Genomic DNA, 25,760 nt, shown 5'->3' with positions numbered 1-25,760 from the left:
GTTCCGCCCTTCATGGTGTGTGTGTATCCCCTGTGGTTTTCGACCGTGTGGAAATAATTTTGATAGAAAATTCCAATGCTCGATAGATTGTGTTTCTGTCTTCGATTTATTGTTTATTTCTTTCCCATTCGTTCCTTTCCATTTTTCATTCCTTCTTACTCTTTTCTTATCTCTCCTGGGGTCACTTCCCGTCTTGTTCATTGACTTTACTGATTTCTGCTTTTTTATCCACCATTCCTTGTACTTGAATTTCTTCTCTCTTTATATGCGATGTTTCACTATTCGGTTTCCCCTACACTTTATTTCTCTCCATCTCCCTTGTACAATTTGTCTCTATTTTTTCCTTTAGCTTTCTGCGGAAATTGCTTTTGAGTGAATTGATACCAGCATTAGCAGTTTTCAAGACTTAAAACGTGAACAAGAAAGTTTGTTATTTTTCTTCTCGGGTGTATTGGTGAACGCTCACATGCCAGTGTTTGTTTTGGGAGTTAGTGCGCACGTGTGTGGTGGTAGTGGTATGGGGACCGGCAGGGCAGCCAGTAAGGCTTGGAACTGTGCCGAGGTTACTCCCTTGCCGCGCCATCTCCGTCACCGCTACCGCACGCGGACGCCCAAAACCTAGCACGTTACGGTTTCTGCTGCGACGAATGAATTAGGAACTACATTTTGGCGTCATGTCCACGAGCCCGGGATGTCCTGTGATATATATAGTTCGCCACAGTATTCCCCTACAGTTGGATATTAAGGATGTGAGTCTTTGAGTGTTGAAAAACATTTCCTCTAGGATCATAAGTGACGTTCTACAGGAAATGTCTCTATGGAAGGATGTGCTATGACAGCGTGTTATACTGTATATGCAGAAACTATTATACCGGAATTTAGTCTTAGTGCAAGTTGTTAGTGGAGTGATGATGGTGCTGACTGTAGATGACGGGGGGTCGGCTGTATTTATATCCATGAGTCTCAAGACGGAAACTCCCGTCTGATGTTCAAACAGATGACTTGTTCATCTGAAAATAAACTCTCAGTTACTTGGCTGAATACGTAACATTTACCGCACATATAGAAATTTTTATCTTTCTTGATTGGTGTTGGTTGACATCGAAAAATGTTCGCTCTTCTGTTTTAAACTTGAGTGATTTTAGTGTGTGTGTGTGTGTGTGTGTGTATGTGTGTGTGTGTGTGTGTGTGTGTATGTGTGTGTGTGTGTGTGTGTGTGTGTGTGTGTGTGTGTGTGTGTGTGTGTGTGTGTGTGTGTGTGTGTGTGGCAAGGGTTCACAGAATCTTGAATAACTGCAAATTTAGCACTTTATGAAATAATTACTATATTCCTTTCGAAATGTTTCTCTCATACAAGTACGTTTGATACAACTGATGATGGGACGTAAAACTGGTATATAAAAATATGCAGGCGGTTCTTGAAGTGCGCCACAGGTTAAGATCGTCTTCTCTGTTGAGTGAAACAGTTATTGGCTGTTCTAGATAATGGTATCATTTTGATGGATTACTAAAGATATAAAAGCAGAGTTACATTTCTCTGTTCCATTGTAACATTCACATGTGTCTTAAGGAAGCTGCAGGGAACACTTCCCCCAGTGTAGAATCCCATGTTCTGCCTACCCTTGGAGAAGCACAGTTTGGTGTCCACGCCATTGGTCCTTGCTAATTCATGTGGATTATACTGCTTAATATGTAGCAGTTGGCAATTTAATCAAACTATAAATAGTTGTAAGACAAATTCAAATTCAATCGAGTGTAACAGAAACTAGGACTTATGAAATTGTATTAATTTTATTATGTTGGTCGTTAGAAACATTATTCCGATGTGATATTTGTTTGTGTACATAAATCCAGTGTGCATTAGTACTGGTAACTTGCGTCATCTACAAGTAGATTCGCGTGGTTGTTCTCGCCAACCAACGACCGACGCAGGTATGGTCATTCTCCACGCACCTACTCCACCCACTAACTTGTCAGAACTTATACTTATCTTTACATAAGCTCGTTCCTCCAATACACTTGAGTTAGACATCCATACTATGGTTGTCAGTTTCTTCCTCCACTTCCACTCCACCAGTGACGTAGCGTCCCACCATCGCCACCTGGTATTTGTTGCTCCGCCAGGACCAAGCGGGGCGGTGTATTACTAAGTGACTCTCACTCAAGCCGGGTTGAGCTTTGGTTTTATCTCCTAATGTTAAAATTTCAAATACCTTCCTCATACTCTAATGTCCACCATTTTGCTCCCTTTTTATGTACAGGGTACAGTATTCGCTGCTTCGGAGGGGGTTGAGTTGTCATTGTGACATCACTGTGAAACGGGGTAACATAGATGACTACCTTTTTTATAGTACTATACTGTACCCGCATCTGTGCGCCTGTACTGTGGTATGATAATATATGTTGTCAGATAACTATCGTGTATTTTAGTTTGTTCACTAACTTTAGTTCCCCTTGGCGGATTCTTAAAAGATTTTAGTAAAGAGTTGGTAATATGAAAATACCTGTAAAATTCGATAATGGTCAACATTGTAAACGATCACTCAGAGGTCATTATTGAAGGTCACCCCACGCTGGGAAGCATCCACAGTTTTAGACGGATCACTACGAGGCTTTCGTAGATAAAACCTCTGCTGACTGCCTAAGGGTAAGGTCGAAGGTCAGTGGAAGTTTCCGCGCCTTATCGTCAACATTTATTAACGAACTTTACCAACTTTTCATGTTTGGTTGACCTAGGTTTGGAGAGACAATATTTTGGTCAAAACGAGACAAATGTCAAGGTCAAATGGCATGATGAAGAACTGCATATACTGACCAATCTCTTCGAAGATTTCACAGATGGGAGAAATCTTTTCCTCAATGGCCAATTTTTTCCCGGTCTGCTACTCCACTGACTATCCAACGTCAAGGTCAAAAATCCGTTACAGTAATTACGGGAGTATGAAGACCCGCTAGTTGAACCACAACTTTGTTATCTTTTTGAGTAATGTTGTTATATTTCTCCTATCAGAAAATTTGATTTTTTTGTCTACATTCTTCTTGTAACATAATTTTGTCCCCATTATATCTTTTGAATCAGCGAAAAGATCTTGAGGAAACTTTGACCCCAAATAGTGTGTGAGAAAATCTCAAGTTGATTTAATTCTCAAGGCCTTGCACCTAAGGCGAAGGTCACATGACCCTCTGAAGAAACCATTGTGTACAAAAGAGCAACGAAAGTGTGGTTGTGACCTGGGACTAGTATGAGTAGTGGCAGGACTGTGATGTTAGTGCTTGATGAGATAAACACTCATAAATATTGTTATTGATGTTACAAATATTTATTAGGTTTGTATTTTTTTAATGTTTTGTAATTTACACTTTACTTGTTATTAATTAGTTGTTACCGGTATTTGACATTTGTGTATTTATATACGAGTATTGATAAGTTACGGTATGTATTTCATTGTTCACACACACACACACACACACACACACACACACACACACACACACACACTAAGGAGGTGTAGAAATAAGATAAAATTATTTGCAACACATTTAGCAATATTTCGCTTTTTCAGTTTCCTGGAAAATAGTAATGGTGGACGGACCACCCACGTAGGTAACCCAGGTAGGGTACACAACCCTGCCACTCTTCACTCCTCGCTTTCATTTATCACATTCACACTTTTTTCCACAAATGATAATTTTCATCTCGCAGGAAAATAGGAATTCTGATTTCCCTTGCGCTGATTGACAGGTGTGGTTGAAGCTTTACTACAGTACATGTGGTAGTGGGAAATTGTGTTCGTTCTCGTAACTAGGAAAGTGTTGTACTCATATGAAGGTTATAGTAAATGTTAACCTTTACAAAATGGTAAACGCAGATGGAAAATGGGAGACCATTTTATGTTGGCAGGATATTTTTCCATTTTGTTTAATTGTTACACAAGCTGTTGTTAGTGACGCGCACGCAGTTTCCAACATTACTTTACAGTTATGATCTTATATTTTTGTACAGTATTATGTATACGGTTCACTCGTACCAATATATTTCCTTTTATTGGTGCACAAATATAAATAAATTATGTTGGGGAATAAACTTGGACCCTCCTCCTCCCTTCTCAGGTCAACATGTTTCAACCCTACTTCTACATTTCATTGGAACGTATAATATAAAGTTTGTTCAGCATGAAGCAAAAATAAATAACATCCAGGAACAACAATATGGAACTGATGGGGTTGACTCCTTGTGAACCATTGAAACAAGTGAATATATTGTATATTAGCTGTACATCGACTAAATCATTTGAGGCCACATTAAGCCAGGCAGAATACACTTAAGAACCTTGTATTAAACAGTAGGACCCGACAGTGCAGGCAGTGGTAGAGAATGTTTATATGAGGGTGTGACGTGGTTTAGGCCCCGTAGACTAAAGAAGCATCGTCCTGTCCTCCCTCTGAACAACATACGGATCTTACAAATTCAATTTCGTGTTTCCATGCGTTAAGTTCTTGTTCTCATCCTGATTGGGAATCACAGAGGTGGTAAAATGGTAACACTGTATGTACTCACAGTACTACACTGTACAGTACTTGAGACCTGAGCGTGGTCATTGCTGGCCCCAAAAAAGGTTTATGAGTATTCACCGTTTTATATAATACTGAGTCATGTTGCACTGTTAAGCATCTCACTCGTATCATTGTTTCATAAGCTTCTTGACGTGAGCTTCTCCCTTTGTCCCATGTTGAGAAAAAACGTGCAGTACCTATTTTAGTCCTAGACATACTATCTGTGATACTATGATGAAAAGTGGATCAAAATGGTGGACTTCGTCGTACAAACAAACAGTCAGACAACATAATAAACTGAACTGATCATTATATTTGGCTTATGTTCCATTAACTCAGCCAACATACAAGTGAGGGGCTAACCGACTCCCGCGTCTGCATTTTTCAAACGTGAGACCTTGAATTTTTATCCTAAATTCGTAACATTGTTGTGGGATTTTTATTCAGTTGCAGATTATCTTTGTTGGATAGTGTGTGTGTGTTTGTGTAGCAATGGGGATTATACGGGATTATACAGATATAGTTGCTGACATAATTCCCTGGACACTGTCGTCTGGTGGAAGGTCACGTAGTCAAAAGAGATTGGATTTTAACACCTATTTACTCATATTTTTCTGTCTGTTATAGTGTGGCTTTTAAGTTGTTAATCTGACATAATTTATAATGAATCAGTAGCGTTCACCAGCGACTGTACAAAGTGATCATAATATCCCTTAACTTTTTTATTTTACTTAATAAGCAAAAACTGACTTTTGTAAATTAATGATGATAGGTTTTATATATATTACTCATGCACAAACTACTGATCATTTACACCCAGGGCGCGGAAAGGTGTAAAAACCTTTTCATTTGTAATAAAATAAATATACAATTGAGAACGATTCACGTGAAGATTATGCACCCAGGTTATTTTATTATTAAACTCTTGGACACTACCCGGGGATGTTAGGTTAGGGTGTTTAATGATCAGGTGAAATAAACTTGGGTGCCTAATCTTCACGTGATGACGAAGAACAATTTTATTTTCACCAATCAATATAATTCTTGTATCTGTGAGTGCGTGTATCTGCAAGTGCATTTAGCTGTTAGTGTGTATCTATTTTAGTATGTTTATCTGTGAGTCTGTTTAAAGATAGAAACTGGAGTAAAGTAACATTGTACGAATGAGGGTGTTAGGTGATGTGGACTCCAAACCCTCTGTGTATATTAACGTTGGCACACAGTTAAGGTCTCAGGGCAGCTAGATACACCTACCAATATACCCCGCTAATTGTTTGGATCCTGACCAGTTAGTCCTCATTGTCGGGACGTCCATCTTGACTATCCAGACAGGAAAATGTTATCTATTTTGGGTCGTTACGTTGGTAGGGGAAGGGGAGGGGGGGGTGTATGACGGGTGACGACGAGGAAGACGCTCACCTCCCCAGCTCACTGTTGCCACCCTCTCAACACGGCTCTCACTCCCTTGAGAAGCATACTTTTTAATTAGTTCCATGTTAGTGATGATTTACTTATTTAAACCTATTAGGCAGGATCCTCGGAACGGTGACACTTTTCTCAGGACCGCGTAGTTTATTATTTCTTTTCCGTCTAATTGATTCATCGGCTAAGCGCCTCCCACATTTAACGTCCTTAGCCACTATTATGATTTGTTGAAGTTGATTGATTGCTGATGAGTTGCACTGGCACATAAGCGAGTTCGTGTCTATGTTAAATATATATATGTACAGTACTGTATATTCGACTTTTTTTCAGCTGACAAACATATTTTTGTTTGCCCTACCGTGATATTAAACAGCTAAAGAAATATAATGTCTCAAAACAACCTTTATAATATTTAGCCAATAACAGTATCGTTGTATTATTCTGAAACAGTGAGGAGGCGAAACCTGTATGGTCGATGGGTTTTCTTTATACCAGTTTTGGACCATCTTCAGGAAACTGCACACTCGCAAGATAACAGCCAGAGACAAAAGTTTATAAATTACAACCAGACCAAGATGGCGGAGGTGAAGGTCATAGAGAGTGAATGTTGTACTTAAGGTACCTTGGTTGTACAGTACCTTGGCTCCTGTTCGTTCGTTCTTATGGCCGTCCGTCAGTCAAACGGTGAAAATTTAATTGGAACCCAGATTTCATCCATTTATTTCAGCGAACGTAACTGGTTCCCAGATTTTAGCTATTTATTTCAGTAAGCGTAATTGATCCCCAGATTTTAGCTATTTATTTCAACGAACATAATTGGTCCCCATATTTTAGCTATTTATTTCAGCAAGCGTAATTGGTCCACAGATTTTAGGTATTTATTATAGCGAACGTTGTAATTGGTCCTCATATTAAAAATTGCGTCAAGTACAGGGTAATGAAATTTTTTTGCTAAGAGTTCAATCAGGTGTGTGTATGTGGTTTTTTACCCTTCGCCATGGTGTAATCAGGAGAATGTTTGGTGGGGACGTCGTTATTCTAGGCCGAGTCCAGGAGGAAAAAAATGAGAGAATTAGTGGTAAATCTCTCAGGAGACGTAAGAGGGCTCAGCTGGCTTATGATGTAATCTGGTGAGTGGCAGCCGAAAGTGACGTGACACATATATATATATATATATATATATATATATATATATATATATATATATATATATATATATATATATATATATATATATATATATATATATATATATATATATATATATAAAAGTTATATATATATATATATATATATATATATATATATATATATATATATATATATATATATATAGAGAGTGTACAGTATGTGTGTGGAGGGGTATTGATATTGTGTTAATAATTTTATAATAGGAGTTTCATTGATTGGGCACTACAGTTAACATGTACGGTAGATGTGTAATACGAATATGTGAAAATTTTCTACAACTACCGACACTACATCATTGTTCCTTGTGTTGATATTATTTAGGTTATAATGACTGGTAATAAATTGATTATACTTAAATGTTAGTTTTTAGAACAATTATTGCGACTATTACTTATAAGGGCATTTTTTTCATTTAATTTAATGTCTTTATTACATGTTTGATAGTTTAGTGAATTAATGTCTAACTGTTACTAACCCAGAATTTTATAGCATTTTTTTTACAATATCAAAACTAATTATCATGGATGAGGCTTCTGACAGCTGCTTAACGACACCACCACATTTATTACATGTAGTTCATGTTACATTTAATATTAATGTCACGTTATTTTTTGATAGTTGTTGCTTTTATAGTTGTTACAGACAGCCCGAGTCACTTTACGAAATGAGTTCCAGTATTTTGTGGTAGTAATATCGGTTCTCAGGACAGCTTGGCGTCGGGTAATTTTGAGGGGGAGAGACGCGTCACTGAATGGTGTTATCAGACTGTGTGAAGTGACGAGGATAAACTAGTTACATATTTACGGGTCTTGTTGTGGACGGGGAACACCATAGCAGAACACGTCTGCCACAACAGTAAGGATGAATGAAGTGACAGTGAATGAAAGGTGTGTGTGTGTGTGTGTCCAGTTGCAGATACGGGAGTGGCACCCAGTGTGACTACAACCACTTAAACACCATCATCACCACCTCACCACCCCTCCGTCACCCCTTTCCACTACAACTCATCACCATTACCTCAATCACCACCTTCCACCACATCACCAGGAACATATCCACAATACCGTCCAGTACATATTACTTGATGCCTTCAGTAGCCTCTTCCTTAGTTTACTTTGTAAGTCTAGAATAAATCTCTAAGATACTTTACCTGTTCCTGTGTATCCATTGTACTGTAGGTCATTAAGGTTACTAGATACCATACACAGTCATTTGGTCATTAAGGTTACCAGATACCATACACAGTCATTTGGTCATTAAGGTCACCAGATACCATACACAGTCATTTGGTCATTAAGGTCACCAGATACCATACACAGTCATTTGGTCATTAAGGTCACCAGATACCATACACAGTCATTTGGTCATTAAGGTTACCAGATACCATACACAGTCATTTGGTCATTAAGGTTACCAGATACCATACACAGTCATTTGGTCATTAAGGTTACCAGATACCATACACAGTCATTTGGTCATTAAGGTTACCAGATACCATACACAGTCATTTGGTCATTAAGGTACCAGATACCATAGTCATTTGGTTACCAGATACCATACACAGTCATTTGGTCATTAAGGTTACCAGATACCATACACAGTCATTTGGTCATTAAGGTTACCAGATACCATACACAGTCATTTGGTCATTAAGGTTACCAGATACCATACACAGTCATTTGGTCATTTTACCAGATACCATACACAGTCATTTGGTCATTAATAAGTTACCAGATACCATACACAGTCATCATTAAGGTTGGTCATTATACATGTCACCATTTAGTCTAGTTACTGGTCACACATTCAGATACCATACACATCAGTCATTTGGTCATTAAGGTTACCAGATACCATACACAGTCATTTGGTCATTAAGGTTACCAGATACCATACACAGTCATTTGGTCATTAAGGTTACCAGATACCATACATAAGTCATTTGGTCATTAAGGTTACCAGATACCATACACAGTCATTTGGTCATTAAGGTTACCAGATACCATACATAAGTCATTTGGTCATTAAGGTTACCAGATACCATACACAGTCATTTGGTCACTAAGGTTACCAGATACCATACATAAGTCATTTGGTCATTAAGGTTACCAGATACCATACACAGTCATTTGGTCATTAAGGTTACCAGATACCATACACAGTCATTTGGTCATTAAGGTTACCAGATACCATACATAAGTCATTTTTCCTATATACAACTTCCTGTTCTTTTTCCTTGACAATAAATGATTAAACATATCGAGTAATATGCTTCATAGTTGATTTTTTTTTTTGCTATAGATGTATAAACAGACAGAAAAGGTTTGGATACGTCAGTGAGGGGTTAAATGGCACTCATCAAAGCATCACAGGTAGAGTAGACGTACTCATAGACAGGAAGTGAAGTCACGTCCCATCAGAGTGAGAGTCAACACTTGTAGTTGATCCCTGACAGTGTGTGTGTGTGTGTGTGAGGCACTCCTCATTATAGCCTTTTTAACACACTCCAACTCGTGTTCACTCCCCCATTACCTTCACATATACTCTCCTCTCACTCCTAGAACTGTTAATAACTCTCTCTCTCTCTCTCTCTCTCTCTCTCTCTCACTCTCATTGTAGGTATTGGGACTCCTTTACTTTTTTATTATTCATCTCAAGTGGAAAGTAAGCTGAAAGAGGGTCGTGGTGGTTCAGTCCTGTTATGCTGTTCATAGAGCGCGGGGGAGAGTGACAAGCAGGGGGGGGACGTTGTTGGTGGTGGTGAAGGTTGGTGAGGTATAATAGAAGGTGGTGATGGTGATGAGTAGTGGTGGAAGGTGGCGATGGAGGTAATGGTGGTGGTGATGAGGTGTGGTAGAAGGTGGTTATGGTGGAAAGGTGGTGATGGTGGTAGAAAGTAATAGTGATGCTCGGTGGGTGGGACGTAATAGTGGTTGTGGAAGGTGGTGGTGATGTTAGTGGTTATAGTCACAAATGGATACTAAACATACAAGTCACACCACCTGAGTGTGTCATTACCGCTGCTGAATATATTAGCAAATTAAACGTGTTTCGTAATCACCAATGACAGGCTAAGGTTCTCCCCACTCTCTGCTACCAGTGTTTCTTGTGGTAGTGTGAGTGAGGGCGGTGTGTGTATAGCTGTTTGTCGGAACAATACTCCCGCCCTTACCAAGACTGAGTAGCCATATTACCTTTCTACTCACCGTAGTGTCTCTGATTTATTTTTGATATAGCCCAAACTAGGAACATTAAGAGATTCCTCGAGATGTTTATGCAACACTACCTTACCCTTTCTTACGACACTGATCCATCACTTCACACGTTAGAGAATATTGGGGGAAACTTAAGGTGAATTCATAAATATTCATACCTTAAATGCCTCCACCCCCCGGCCCCTACTCACACCTCCCCAACGTCACGCCGGATTAAACTTGAGGTCAGAGAGATGGTCTATGACTGGCCCATGATGCCCAGTACATGTATGGACGCCAAGGATCAGTGTGGGCTGGGGAAGGCACAAGCACTGCGGTGGTGAGGGAGTGAGTTGCACGGGTCAGTTTGTACAATATAGCCTCCGCCGAGCCCCGTTACTCGTCGGGTATTCACTGGTGAACAATGAACTTCCGTGGCTAGGATGGGACACCTCACTGCCGTCCGGGTGTTACAGTGTTGACTAAATTGTTACAGTCAGTTGTGTTCTTGCCGGTGATGGGGAGGGAACTCAGGTGCGGGCAAAAGAAATAGACAACTCTTTGGTGCTCTGTGTTTGGGGAAATTGAATTGAAAGTGTAAGCACACTGTTTGACGTGAATATTTTTCATTGCTTATCACGCGGCAGCAGATGATGAAAATATTCATGACAGCAAACGTAAAGTAACACAGCAACTTGGAGAACACTTATGACAGCTGACGTAAAGTGACGCAGTTTACAATTTGCTGAATATTAAATAGTTTCCCTTGCACCTTTATGTTCTTGAAGTCCAAAATGTGTCTCTGAGCTGAGGTGCGTGTATGATCCACAGTGGCGAACCTAACCTAACCGAACTATTCTATACCGGCGACCCTAACCTAATCTGTCCACAGTGGCAACCTTAACCTAATCCTACCTTATCCTAACCTCTCCACAGTGGCGAGGAATGGGACCAAATTGAGGAATAATGTGTACGGTGATGATCAGTGTACAGTATACCTTTCAGTGGAGAGGTTTTTATCCTAGTAATAACTGGGGTCAGTAAGTAAGGATTTTTTTGTTCTTACCAATAGGAGCTGTTGTATACTTTATTTTTTGTTCTTAGATATATAAGCACGTTATCAATGTGGATGGGTTCTGTTAGCAGATGTGATTGGGTAATAGAGGAAAATTCAGTTAAACGTACGTGTGTGTGTGTGTTATCACTATTTAATGGTTCTTCTGGAGATATTGTTATTATTATTATTATTATTATTATTATTATTATTATTATTATTATTATTGGTAGTAGTGTTAGTGGTCCTCAATTTATACTTTTCTCCAAGACAGTTAACTAAAGACTGTTCTCTGGTAGAGGAGAGTTACTGGCAGCTGCACTAGTAGTTACTCTCACCATGAACTAGGCGTCATGACTCTCAGGTGTTGATCAGTATCGTAATATTGGTGGCCGGTGTCATGCATCACCTGAAACATCTCTGACAACACCCATCTCCTAATTAGTAACTTCCTATCGCCAGTTTTGTTAATGTGTTGCAGGTATGTAGTCAGTTACCATTTTATTTACTTTTTTTTTTACGATTTATGCATTAAATTTATGCTTCATCGTTTAGTACTGATGACGTTTTTATTTATTTATTCACATATTTTTTTTTAGTTCATGAGGATATAAACAAGATAGTTTGGACATTTCTTCGTGTTGTCTTTGCCTATATCTGTCATGTCCTACAATACTCTTCCACCATTTCTCCACATTTTGTCCTCTCTATTTTGTGGTTCTGTTTCCCTTTGTCCACCCCACATAAAAAGCGACAGAGAAGTGAAGATAATAGATGGATAAAATTCATGTATTCAGTACGGTGGGTGGGTGGCAGGCGGATGGTGACTCGTGATTGGTGGAGTGTCCGAGAGGTGGCAGTGTTAACCCTCCCGCTGCCCCGTGTCACCATACTACAAAATTTGGTCTTAATGCTGTCTCCTCTTCCTGCTTTTCTTCTTACATAACTCGCTCTAATATCCCCACACTTTGTAAATTACCTAAATTGTACTTTTTAGTCTTATTTATTTTGTTTTTTTCCTCTTTCCCTTTTGCTGCATCCTCCCGTTGAGTGAGTGCAGTCATGGTTACAGTATATGCAGACTCATTCATTACCATATGTAATTATTCTCGTGATCCAGCCACCAGAGCAGTGTAAACCGAAACACACACAAAGACGAACACTAAACAACCGTAACTACTAATACAGATCTAACAGTGAGGACTCGAAAGTAGTGGTGGTGTTGCGGTTCTTATAGATTTATAGCAGACAGTTTCAACACCAGCGTAGTGAAGAACTGAGGATGTATTGGTAGTAGTGTTGTCGTCGCTAATACCCCACTAGCTTAACCACCCCTAACTGGTTTCTTTGTGACGTTGGTACTGTACTTAACTATGCTAGGGAGGTGTTTGGATGCAGCATGTTCTGGTTAGGTTAGCTGAGTGGAGATAGTGTTTATGTTGCCGGGCGGTAGCACCTGCCCCCTCATCCCCACTCACCTGCCCCCTCATCCCCACTCACCTGCCCCCTCATCCCCACTCACCTGCCTCACCCCCACCATCACCTCCACTTTCTATCATTTATGTGAAATATGGGTTCAGGTTCTCAAAGACAGACAGGCAAATATAGATAGATATAAATTTATTCAGTAAAATTCTCAATACAAGTTCATACGGTTTCAACTTGTACTGCACATAGACAATACAGGTAAACAAACAATGGTAAACAATAAGTTCACTCACTCAAGGACAGCCCAGGCAAGTGGTTAAGAGTTAATTACCATCAGGGTCTGTTTTAGACTCGTGTGTTGAGTTTTCCCCAGTAACCGATGATAGAAATAAAACACAAGTTACAATAGCTTACGGGTAGTGAGTGTCTGTATTTGTTATGTCATTTTAGTCGCCGTGTGCGTGTGTGTGTGTGTGTGTGTCTGTGTCTGTGTCGTAGCATAATTCGCCCTGTTAGATGCGTTCTCACAGCTCCAGTCACAGGGGAATGTTGCTTTAAAAATAAACAAATCTATCATGTGAAAAGTGTCCATCAGTTAGGTAAAGAAAGGAAGTCATTGGGCTCACTGACACAACCGAAAATCTTGACATGCGAAGCCTTGAGAATTAAAACCGTGAATATTTAGTTAGTCTTTATTCTGCCTTGTGTTATAACTGCTTGCTCCGCCTCCTCTTCCTCCTCCTCCTCCTCCTGCCAGTTATACAAAGACTTTGGTTTATTATCCTTGTCCATGGCTTGGTAAATAAGAAGTGATAGTTCCACGCCCGGAGAGGCACTGATGCTTATTGCCAGGATCCAGCATGTGGTGAAGTAGGTCACGAGGTCCATAAACACTGTGTGTGTGTTGAAGGTCCACTGCCGCAGCCCGTGTGTGTGTGTGTGTGTGTGTGTGTGTGTGTTAATCACGACCTAATTTCCTGAAACGTAAAATATGATATAATTATTCTTGTCCATTTAATATTTTTTCACCTGTAATACCAATTAGTCATCAAAGAGACACTACCATTACCTGTACCTAAACCTATTTTCTGTTATTCAGCTAGTCTCAAATTGTCCTTCATCATGGTAATTACACCCACGTGAAAGGCAGTGTGGATAAACTTAGACAAGGAACTAATTTTAAAAAGGTTCAGAAAGAAGTGACAAATGGTCTCAGTAGCCTGGCTAATTTTAAAGCCTGCATACACGTGGACGTCATGATGCACTCTCTCATTCCTGTGTCCACACGCTAACTATAGACACGTAATGACACCCTTACACTCTCTCTCTCTCTCTCTCTCTCTCTCATTGCAACCTGCTCTACACACACACACACACACACCTCGGTCCCTACACCCTCCCACAACCAGCAGCACCCCACCCTCACACCCCCGTACCTACACCCTCACACCCCCATCCCTACACCCTCACACACCCGTTCCTACACCCTCACACACCCGTCACCGTGAGTAAGTCCCTTGATGGATGAGAGACGGGGGATTTAGCTTCGATGGGTGAAACTGAGCCGCTTATAGAGAGTGTCTCAGCGTTGGTAAAAATGAAAGGAGGGAAGGAGGAAGAATGAGGCGGAGGAGGAAGAAGAAGAGGATGAGTGAGGATATAGGCGGAGGAGGAGGAAGAAGAGGATGAGTGAGGTTATAGGCGGAGGAGGAGGATGAACGAGGATATAGGCAGAGGAGGAGGAGGATGAATGAGGATATAGGCAGAGGAGGAGGACATACTGTAGGAGGAGGAAGAGGAACGCTGCTAAATGAGGATAAAATTGGAAAGATGTTGATGCCTGGGGACACAGAGAAACTAATGAATGTAAAGAGAAGAAACACTGATTAAAGAAGACACAGAAGGGAAACTGATGATGAAGACACAGGAGGAAAACCGATGAAGACACAGGAGAAGAGCTAAAAGAAGGTAGAGGAAGAAGGTTGATAAAATGAACACCCAACAAGAAGAAGAAGCATAGTCTAACCACCACCACCACCACCACCACCACCACCACCACCACCACCACCATCATCATCATCACCACCACCACCACCACCACCATCATCATCATCATCACCACCACCACCACCACCACCACCACCACCACCACCACCACCACCATCATCATCATCATCATCATCATCATCATCATCATCATCATCACCACCACCACCACCACCACCACCACCACCACCACCACCCACCATCATCACCACCACCACCACCACCACCACCACCACCACCATCATCATCATCATCATCATCATCATCACCACCACCACCACCACCACCACCACCACCACCCACCACCACCATCACCATCACCATCACCACCACCACCATCACCATCACCATCACCATCACCACCACCACCACCACCACCACCATCACCATCATTCGTATTTTAAACGCGGGGCAAATTTGTGGGACAGGTATGTTGATCTGAGACAGGTGGGGAACAGGTGTGTTAATCTGGAATAGGTGTGTTGATTTAGGACAGGTGTGTGACAGGTATATTGATCTGAGACAGGTATATATAACAGGTGTGTTGATCTGGGACAGGTGTATAACAGGTATGTTGATCTGTTACAGGTGTAGGACGTCATTCACTGGTTATTGCGACAAAGTTTACAACATATTAACCCTCTTGTCGACATCTCTGGCCATCGTTTAGTTCCTCCCTAACTTCTTCCTCGCGTCATACGGCATGGTAGACGAGAGCCCTGACGCCTTTTGCTGTGCCGCTCTTCATCTCCTATACTCTGACGTTCCTGGAAGTATTCGGTATTACTTCTTATTAGGTTCTCCGGGCGAGGGGTAAACAAGTGACAAAGGTAAGAGAGAGAGGGGAGGAGGGAGAGAAGTGTTGTGAGGTTAAATTAGATAAAGGTGATGATATTATACTAATTGATGTTTGTTTATCATTATCATCCTGGGGTAATTAAAGTTAAATCATTATCATATAGGATGGTGGTAATTAAAACTTTATTCGGGTAAGATATTGATTAAAAAAAAATATATATATATGGTCTCGGTTATTAGACAATTTAATGTTTCCCTATCAATTACTGTTATGAAATATTTTAAGTTAGCACACCCGGGTATAAGCAGGGAAGGGGAGAGGTGATGTATACCGCCATATATATGTATCCCGAGTCTTATACATTACCTATCTGTTTATGGCTCCTGAGTTTGAGGTATGGTAATGGGAGGGAGGTGAGTGTGGTGGTGGTTGGTGAGTGGTGGTTGGTGAGTGATGGTTGGTTGGTGAGTGTGGTTGTTGGTTGGTGAGTGTGGTGGTTGGTTGGTACGTGGTGGCTGGTGAGTGTGGTGGGTGGTGAGTGTGGTGGGTGGTTGGTGAGTGTGGTGGTGCGTGGTGGTTGGTTGGTGAGTGGTGGTGGTTGGTGAGTGTGGTGGTTGGTTGGTGAGTGTGGTGGTTGGTTGGTGAGTGGTGGGTGGTTGGTGAGTGTGGTGGGTGGTTGGTGAGTGTGGTGGTTGGTTGGTGAGTGTGGTGGGTGGTTGGTGAGTGTGGTGGTGGTGTGAGTGTGGTGGTGGTTGGTGAGTGGTGGTTGGTTGGTGAGTGGTGGTTGGTGAGTGTGATGGTGTTGGTGAGTGTGATGGTGGTTGGTGCGTGGTGGTTGGTTGGTAGTGTGGTGGTTGGTTGGTGAGTGTGGTGGTTGGTTGGTGAGTGTGGTGGTTGGTTGGTGCGTGGTGGTTGGTTGGTGAGTGTGGTGGTTGGTTGGTGGTGTGGTTGGTTGGTGAGTGTGGTGGTTGGTTGGTGCGTGGTGGTTGGTTGGTGAGTGTGGTGGTTGGTTGGTGAGTGTGGTGGTGAGGTTGTTGATGATGATGGTAAAGTTTGTTGTAGGGTAGTGATGATGTTACTGGTTATGGATGAGTGTTCTATGGTGGCGTGCTAGTGGAGGGGTTGGCGATGCTAGTAAGGGGTGGCAGTGCTAGTGAGGGGGGTGACGGTGCTAGTGAGGGGGATGGCGGTGCTAGTGAGGGGGTTGACGATGCTAGTGAGGGGGGTGACGGTGCTAGTGAGAGGGGTGACGGTGCTAGTGAGGGGGTTGGCGATGCTAGTAAGGGGGGTGACGGTGCTAGTGAGGGAATGGTTGCGGTGGTAATGGCTGGTAGGACAGGACAGGACATGACGAAGCTCCATCACAGGATCAGGAGAATCAGATGTGTAAAGGATGACGATGAAACAGGAGGAGGAAGGAGGAATTGGAGAGGGCAATGGGGGTAAGGGTGTAGTAGGGTGTAGTTTAGTGAATGTTGAAGGAGGGAGAAGTAGTGTGTGTGTGTGGATAAGGGTTAGTGTTTGTGTGGATTGATGTTTGTGTGGGTTAGTGTGGATGTGGGTTAGGATTTTGTGTGTGTTCATGTTTGTGTACATTGTTGTTGTGTGAATGGAGGATCAACCTGTTTATTTGTTTATAATCCCGGGAGATGAGGATTAGGGGGGGACTGTGCCATGTTGATTTACCGCCAACCCAGTTACTGTACTGTGTGTTTGGTGATGATTACTGTAATGATGATGGTGGTGGTGATGGTGATGATGATGGTGGTGGTGATGGTGGTGGTGCGGCGGTGATGTTGATGGTCCGGTGGTGATGGTGTGGTGGAGGTGATGGTGTGGTGCGGTGGCGGTGGTGGTGTAGGAGAGTAGCACTGCGGGTGGGGGGCTGCGACTCTAGTAGGGGGTACTCAGCTGCGGTACTTTACTCAGCTCATTGACATTCACGCGTGTTTCGGCGGGTGAGAGTAGGGGCGAGAGAGGCGTCCAGTGAGGTCATTACTAAGTAGAGGGAGGTAGCAGCGCGCGTGTTCCCTGACCCCATGTGGAGTTCGTCGGTCGGTTCCTCTCTGGCGGGATCTACTCTCACCCAAGGTCTAAAGAAGAGGTCTATAGACGTTGCTCTCACTCACGGTGTCTTAGGTCGCGAGCGAGCTAGCGTATCTGGGACTCCTTTCTGGCCGAACTGATGTATTTTGACCGTGGCCTTACTCTCTCGCCTGTCCATCCCATCCTCTCGCCGTCCACCTGCCACCCACAGTCAGAGCCGCCCGTCCATCAACCTCAACCCTTCCCCTCCCATCCCCTCTTCTCCCCTCCCCTCCACAACCACTCCGTTCGGTATTAATAACCACCAAACCTTCACTTTATCAACCTTACATCGCAATTCTTTACCCTTCACTCTCTGTGTTTTGCTTCTACTGGCGAGAATTATGTCGTCAGTTTAGATTTTTTTTATTTTTTTTTGTATCAAGTGATATGAAGGAGAAATTGCACGCTTATTTTTTTATATATAAAAGTCAGGTGTAGGTGTTGTGGCGCGTGGGGGTGTGAGGACGTGGTTGATGAGGGTACGAGGTGGTCAGGGCGTAGTTTTTGAGGGTGTGAGGGCGTGGTTGGTGATGGTATGAGATGTCAGGGTGTGAGGCTGCCCCTCTCCCTCAGAGACGCGTCTTCATCACGATCACGAGTCCTCAGACCACACACCACCACCCCCTGTACCGAACACAAGGTTAGACAGAACTCCCCCTCCTAGTGTCTGGCTCACTCGTAAACTAACTTGATCGTGTTACTTGTCTTCGTTATGTATTTTGAGAAGTTCATTTGTATCTGTCAGTCGTTATCATGATCATTGTATCCCAGGAGTCGGTGGCCACATTTTGGATGTCCGTGTTTCCTTGAACTCTTCCTATTGTGCGTAAAGCAAAAACGAGAATTTTTCTCCGTTCATAAGATTGTTGTAGGGAAAAGGTTTCACTTAAGCTGAAACGTTTCTTCGTGATTCCTAGGATTATACGTGTACGGTAATGTACGGCCAGGAGAAGGAAAATTCTGTACAGTGTAAAGGACGAAGGTTTTTTAGATTCAAAGTTTGGCATTTAGTTGTGTTTAAGATGAGAAACAGTGAATGTAAGTGTTGGCAGCATGTTCCAGAGAGCAGCAGCTGCCAGAGTGTAAGTTAAAGAAATCTGTTGCCTTAAGTCACACCGACAACAACACTTCATCTCTCAAACGACTTGCCTCAGTAAGTGGAGGAACTACAAAATACAACCCACGTAACTGTTTCTTACGACCACCTATTTAAGTCTTAAACTGAAAGACTCGTAAGATATGTCAGCCCTGAGCCTGTACAATATATCCGGCGTTAAACATTACCACGAATCTTAAGTTAAACATTTACAGGACGCCATTTAGGAAACATCGCCATGCTCATCACGTCACCGGTGTCATTCTATTAGTAGTTTTTTCCCTCCCAAGTATAAAAAGTACGTGATGCAGTTAATCCTTGTATGGAGAACTATTAAGGTGCGTGTGTGTGGCGGCGGCTGTTGGGAGGTGCCAGCTCCGTGGGTGACTGGTGGGGGGGGAGCACACTATACCACATGGGCTATTTTGGAACAGCCGCCCCTGCATACTTACGCTTGCGGCACCCACCACCACCGACCGTCTCCCTGATCACACTCTCCCGCTACCTGCCTCTCCCCTCCACCCCCCTCTCACCCAACCCTCCTACTGTAGTTGGTGCCACTCCTTCGTGTCCCCAACCTCGCCTCTCGCTGTAGCACCTTGCCGTTCTCACTGCCGCACTAGTAGTCGTTCCCTCTCTGTCGCTGCTGTAGTAATAGTAGTACGTGAGCCATTCACATTATACTGCTGTAGTAGTACCCTTTTTAATATTGTTCATTATTCTGGTACTGCTGTTATGGTTTTGGTGAATTCTCTCTGGTGCTGTAATCGCTGTCGCTGCTGCCTCACGTCCTATTGATGCATAGGAGAGGAGGTCCCGTGGACTTATGTGGCTGTTGAACCGTTACACTCATGTCTTCACCACTTGCTAAATCTTACTACTACTACTAATAATAATAATAAAAGTAAAAAAATATAATAGTAAAGTATTGGAAAGGTTTATTTCCAAGATTCGTTTACACATACTGTTCGACCTCTTTTTTGTACTGTACCGTATGATGCAACGTAAAGGAGAGAGAGAGGGAGAGAGAGAGAGAGAGAGAGAGAGAGAGAGAGAGAGAGAGAGAGAGAGTCGCCGATGTAAATAGTACTAGTAGCGGGAGACTTAACTAAAAAAGAAGAGTAAATGGGGGAAGAGGAGGAATATAAATTAAGAGACGGGGGTTGATGGATGTTAAGACGAAGGAAGAGGGGTAGGGGAGGAGACGGAAGGAGGAGGAGGAAGAGGAAGAAGAAGTCAAGGAGGTGCAAGAGAGTAGGTTGAGTGTGTGTGTGTCAGGGCGAGCATGATGAAGGGCCACCACCAACACGGTAAACAAACACACCTTACGTCCACCAGCAACCTCTCTCTCTCTCTCTCTCTCTCTCTCTCTCTCTCTCTCTCACACACACACATCAACAACCTCAAACCTCCCTCCCTCTTCTCTCTCCCACCAACAACCTCCACCACCTCTCTCCCACACTCTAATTCCTCCATCAACAACCTCCACTGTCACCCTATTACAACTACTAACACCACCACCATTATCACCATCACTACCACCTTCCTACAACTATCACCACCACTCCCCCACAACTATCACCACCACTCCCTCACAACTACCATCCCCGCCTCCTCCCACAACTATCACCACCACTCCCCCACACCACCATCACCCCCGCCTCCTCCCACAACTATCACCACTCCCACAACTATCACACACCACTCCCCCACAACTATCACCACCACTCCCTCACAACTACCATCCCCGCCTCCTCCCACAACTATCACCACCACTCCCCCACAACTATCACCACCACTCCCTCACAACTACCATCCCCGCCTCCTCCCACAACTATCTCCACCACCCCGCCACAACTACCACACATCTTAACCAGCGTATGAGCACCACTTTACACAGCGTCTTCCCTGCCGTCACAACCAGTCTACTTACACCATTATAGGACTGTGGGAAAGTCGATGAATTTGTTGTTAATCTTCATGTTTTTTATGATGGGGTGTGTTGATGGGTTACCTTAAGAATGATTTAATTTGTTTTATTTTTCATATATATAATTTTTTTTTATCACCTGAAAATTAGTGGTGGTGGTGGTGGTGGTGGTGGTGACGGTGGTATTGGCATAGTACTATTGGTAGTGGTGTTGGTAGTAGTGTGTTGAAGGTGGTGATGATGATGGTAATGGTGATGTTGATAGTTATAACATTGATGATGGAATGATTAGTGTGGTGATGGTAATAGTAGTAGTAGTTGTGGTTGTTGGTGATGGTGGTTAGTAGTGGTGTGGATGGTATTGTGGGTAGTCTACAGCACCAGCCAGAGTTGAGTTAGTATAGAGACCAACTGTGACCTTTAAGACAGGTAAATATCAAAGGTGGTGGGTGCTGAAGCCTGGAGGTCAGCACGTAATAGCAGGGGAGCGGCGCGGCGGCCTCACACGCACACATCACTCCTCTGCTAATTACCTTAACACACTTATTCTTTTGGGTTGTGGTAGAGAAATAAATTCACTCATGTTGTGTGCGGTGGAAGCGGTAGTCATAGGTTGAGGTGGTCAATTATTAATATAGAATGTGTGTATGGCGGGTAACTTGTCCTGCCCTCTCTGCCAGCCAACCCCCCAGTAAGGGATATTTCCGTCATAAAAACAAGTAAACAATTATCCCTTCACGTGGAATGTATTGACTCTTGGATGAGTAGCAAGTATAGTGTGTGATACTGCCACTTCACGGGTCATTTTTGCTCGGTGGTAACTTTTGTCTCACTTGTCGGTGCAGCTCTTAGTTCTCGTATGCCTACAAGTTATCACTTATTTTCAGTGACTATTATAAGAAAGATGGTGCCAGAAAGTGCTTAATAACTGTAGTGAGGATGAGTGTAGTAGACGATGACGAGTGTGTGCGAGGAGGGGCGTGGGTTGGAGTCAGTGAAAGGTAGTGAGTGGCCACACAGTCATGGGCCTCACCGAGAGTAACCAGAGTAAGGGAGCCAGCGGCTGGGGGCCGAGCAAGTCCCGCAGTACACCGCATTTTCCGGACGGTCGCTCGTATCAGAACCGACCCCGACAAGCAGCCACTTTACCAGCACGGCCCACTCCAGACAGCGGCCACCCCCCGCCTTATAACCTCCCCCGTACCCCCGTGCACGACCCAGGTGCTCTGGGCCACGACCCACGCCCGCCTGAAGTAGTGTTACATCGCCGAGATGGTCCTTCGCTGGCAGATCGAAGTCCCGGTCATCGATCTATGCCCCCTCGTCGCTCGGCCTCAGCTGACAGTGTTAAACGAAGGTCTGACCCGCTTCTGGACTCTGTAACCATTAAGCAAATCCCACAGGTGAAGGCTCTCCATCGTGACAACCCCTCTATGTTCTCGTCCCGCCCTGCCATTTCGCCACCATCCAGCCCTCGCCCAAACTCCCGGCCTCGCCCTACTGCAATATATGTGGCGGACGATCAAGTTGCACACCTGGTGAGGCACCGGGAGGGAAGGCCGAGGGAGCGAGGACACCATAGTCGTGTTCCCCACAGCGGCACTCGTGGGCTTTCTGGGGAGGAGGGCAGGGAGAGGACTCGAAGCTCATGTGAGCGACGTCAGAGAGGGATTCACGTATCCACTCTCACTTTGACACCACAATGCCTGAAAGAATCAGGAAGTCGTGCCGACGACCAGCCACGACCTACGCCACGCCATCAGAGGCGGAAGAAAGATAACAATAAGCCACGTACCAGAGTAGAGTACAGTGCCTCTGAGGGCTTACAGGGTGACCCCTACGTCTCCCTCCACTACGGCGGCACCCTGGACGATGGCCAGAAGAAGCAGCTACAACAGGTGACGGCTTGGCGGACAGGTCATGAAGAAGAAAAAGTCAGTAGGTCAAATAGCCAGTTATCACAGGTGGTCATCCGCATGAACCAGGTGTCCGCCACCACCCTGGACAACTACGACGCCGTCAACGCCAACGTAGAGAGCGTGCAGATGAGGAGAAACGTGTGGTTTCACGCCAATCGGACCGCTGACACGAGCAGTGAGAGGCCACCAAGAAACACCACCAAGCCCTTCAACTCCCCAGCCTTGAGTGACCACTCGTTGGGAGGTAACATGGGTGAGACTGACATGATACGGTGGCCCGACGTGACCAGCAAAGTGTCGTCTCTATATATGAGGCCTGAGATGCACATCGCGGCAGTGTCGTGTATCAGGGAGGGTCGAGAGATCGTCTATGGTAGTGACAGTCCAACAAGCGGCCATGGCACCAATTCCTACCGTACTTCTTCACCTGGTTATTCAGGCCTCGCCCGTCACGACCCAAGTGGCCGCGAACATGAGTATGTTAGGACCAGGGAATCGGAAAAACAGAGGGGCGGAAGTTCGGAACAAGGAGCAGCGCGACAGTTCAGCATATATGATGACAGAAGAAATTACTCTAAAGCTCCTGGAAGAAGAAAGAAAAAGTCAGTAATGGTTCCTATGAATACCGAAAAAAGAGGAGAAAGGAGGCTGGCTTCCCTACCCACCACTAACCTCACACAGCTCGAACTTACATCTCGAATCAAAGGCGAACCGACCTCGGAGTCTGTCATGCTGAGACACTCACGATCAGACGATGAAATTAAAAAGCAGACAGAAAATATTCTTTGTTCACCAAGTAACGCCCAAAATAACTATTACAGCCCACCGAACAATCTCCGGGAGAAAAATGCTGTTTTCCCACCAATTAATACCCAAGTTGAAAATTTTACTAGCACGTCAAATAAAAGTCAAAGTGCAGACAATATTGACACTTCACCAGACATGGCTGAAGATTTGAGTTCACCAGACAGTGCTGCTCAGCGTCCAGATAATATTGATAAGTCGCCCAACAAGGCATTGGCAGAACTCAAGTTTGGGCTGAATAATCACGTTGAGGATTACACTATAATCGAAGGTAATGGTGTGGTGAGTCACTATTACGGGTGTGGAGATAGTGACCAGGAGCCCGATGACTCACCCTCTAGTGCCAGACTAGGGTATGAGCCGTTATCTGCGGGGAGCAGCCGACCTGCTAGTGTAATGGAAGAGTCGGTATGTGAGGACACACGAGATAGTGTAGCCGCGTCTTGTGATAGTGCTGATAAAGATTACGGTGCAGATAGTCACTGGTGCAAAGTAAATAGTTTAACGTGTACGTGTAGTGAGCCGGAAGAAGACGCGGGATGTTCTCCGTCAAGAGTGAAACAGGTTCTTGATGACACTCCCCCCACATACTCTCAGGACTCGGGTCAGTATTTACTCAAGGATCAGTGTTCTTTACCTGGTGATATATTGCCTCAAAAGCACCAATCTGAATATGTTGATCAGCCAGAAAGTAGAGCGTATGCAGAAGCCCTCCGGGTGTTAGAGGAAAAACGCTGGGCCGACACACTGTCAGGGTACCCTAGTGCGTTATCCCATAGCCATCAGTGCCTCAATAAATGGACTTCTTTACCGCGACACCTCCAGCCCACCAGCCCAAATGCCGCCCACTCTGTCACACCTGCAAATAAGATGAAAGGTTTTAGAAACAGATTTAGAAGTTTGGACGTAGGAAACTTTTCGGTGTTGCGACTGCCTTTGGGAAATCAGCCCAGACTTGTGGACGTGCTGCGGGGAGCTGTGCCTAGGGTCGAGACTACCCTTGACCCGCCCCAGGAAACAGCCTTGGGTGAGGAGGAACACAACGACCACACCGGTAAAGTTACCATGCAGCCTTCTGGTGAGGATCCTGGTAGTAATGAGGCTGTTACATTAGTGTCTTATTCTCAGTGTTGTCCTTCTCCGCCGGCGCCGGGGAAGGACGAACATAGTAATGGTTGTGGCGCCTTAGAAGGGACTGAGTGTGACGCCCCAGGTGGTGATGGGGTAATTAGCCCAGAAAGTGATGGCTCCGATGTTGTGACTGAGGGTGAGCCTCTCCTCTTCCTGGATGACAGTGAAATGGCCACTATCAGAAAGAGTGAGGCTACAGGTGACGGCGGTGGGAGTTGGGATGCGTTGTGTGAGGAGGAGCGGCGGCGTGGCAGTGACCCGGGTGCTAACACGTGTCAACCAACGGTGGTGAGGCGGGATGGACACACTGCCGGGGATGCCGCCCACACCTGGCACCCTCGCCCTGAAGGTGCCACCCACACGTGGCACCCTCGCCCTGAAGGTGCCACCCACACGTGGCACCCTCGCCCTGAAAGTGCCACCCACACGTGGCACCCTCGCCCTGAAGGTGCCACCCACACATGGCACCCTCGCCCTGAAAGTGCCACCCACACGTGGCACCCTCGCCCAGAAGGTGCCACCCACACGTGGCACCGGCACACCGGGGGTCAAGGTGCCAGGCCACGCTCCATCCCTGAACTTCCTGCATCCTTACTATTCCCACAAACTTCCACTGCCTTACCTCACGCCACCACCGACGACCCCCCCATCAAGGAGGAAGATTTCTCAAACTTGTCTCGTCCAGTGGGTCGTCATGCCCGCAAGCGCTCGTGGAGCCGACCCAGTGTCCACACCATAGACTGGGACACTGATCAGCCACCCACCCCGCCAGGTAAGGCACAGTATATATCTTGTTTAAGGCCACACACGCAGCTTTTGTGACAGCTGTTGTCCTGAAGAATTATAATACTATACACTGTTTATTCCAATACTGTTATACACATTCTGCTTCCTATTGTTACGTGCCCAGATTATTATGGTTCAACTCTTGATCCAGTACCAGCTATACTGTACACCGTAGCTAGTAGTATTGGGTGGGGGGTGAGAGGTAGGTGTGGTGATAATGAGAAGGAAATTAGTGGCACAGTGAGAGGGAGTGTGGTGATAAGGAGTGTAGTTGGGATGTGTATGGTGTTGGTAGGAGTAGGAGTAATAGTAGTA

At 44.3% G+C, this 25,760-nt stretch overlaps 1 protein-coding gene across 1 annotated transcript in view; it reads left to right on the top strand.

The window, feature by feature from the left end:
* Positions 1-494: 494 nt before the first annotated feature.
* The window catches only part of LOC121872603, a 25,503-nt gene continuing 237 nt past the window's right edge, over positions 495-25,760 (top strand). The window contains exons 1-2 of the mRNA XM_042375460.1: positions 495-749; positions 21,693-25,760. The exon at positions 21,693-25,760 is cut by the window's right edge and continues 237 nt beyond it. Coding sequence (XP_042231394.1) covers positions 21,828-25,481 — 3,654 coding nt within the window. The 5' untranslated portion in view covers positions 495-749; positions 21,693-21,827 and the 3' untranslated portion in view covers positions 25,482-25,760. The remainder of the gene's footprint in view (positions 750-21,692) is intronic.

This window comes from Homarus americanus, unplaced genomic scaffold (assembly GCF_018991925.1).
Source record: "Homarus americanus isolate GMGI-L3 unplaced genomic scaffold, GMGI_Hamer_2.0 scaffold39155, whole genome shotgun sequence".
Classification (NCBI taxonomy): Eukaryota; Metazoa; Arthropoda; class Malacostraca; order Decapoda; family Nephropidae; genus Homarus; species Homarus americanus.
Note: the sequence above shows the minus strand (reverse complement) of the source record. Positions and strands in the feature narration are given on the sequence as shown.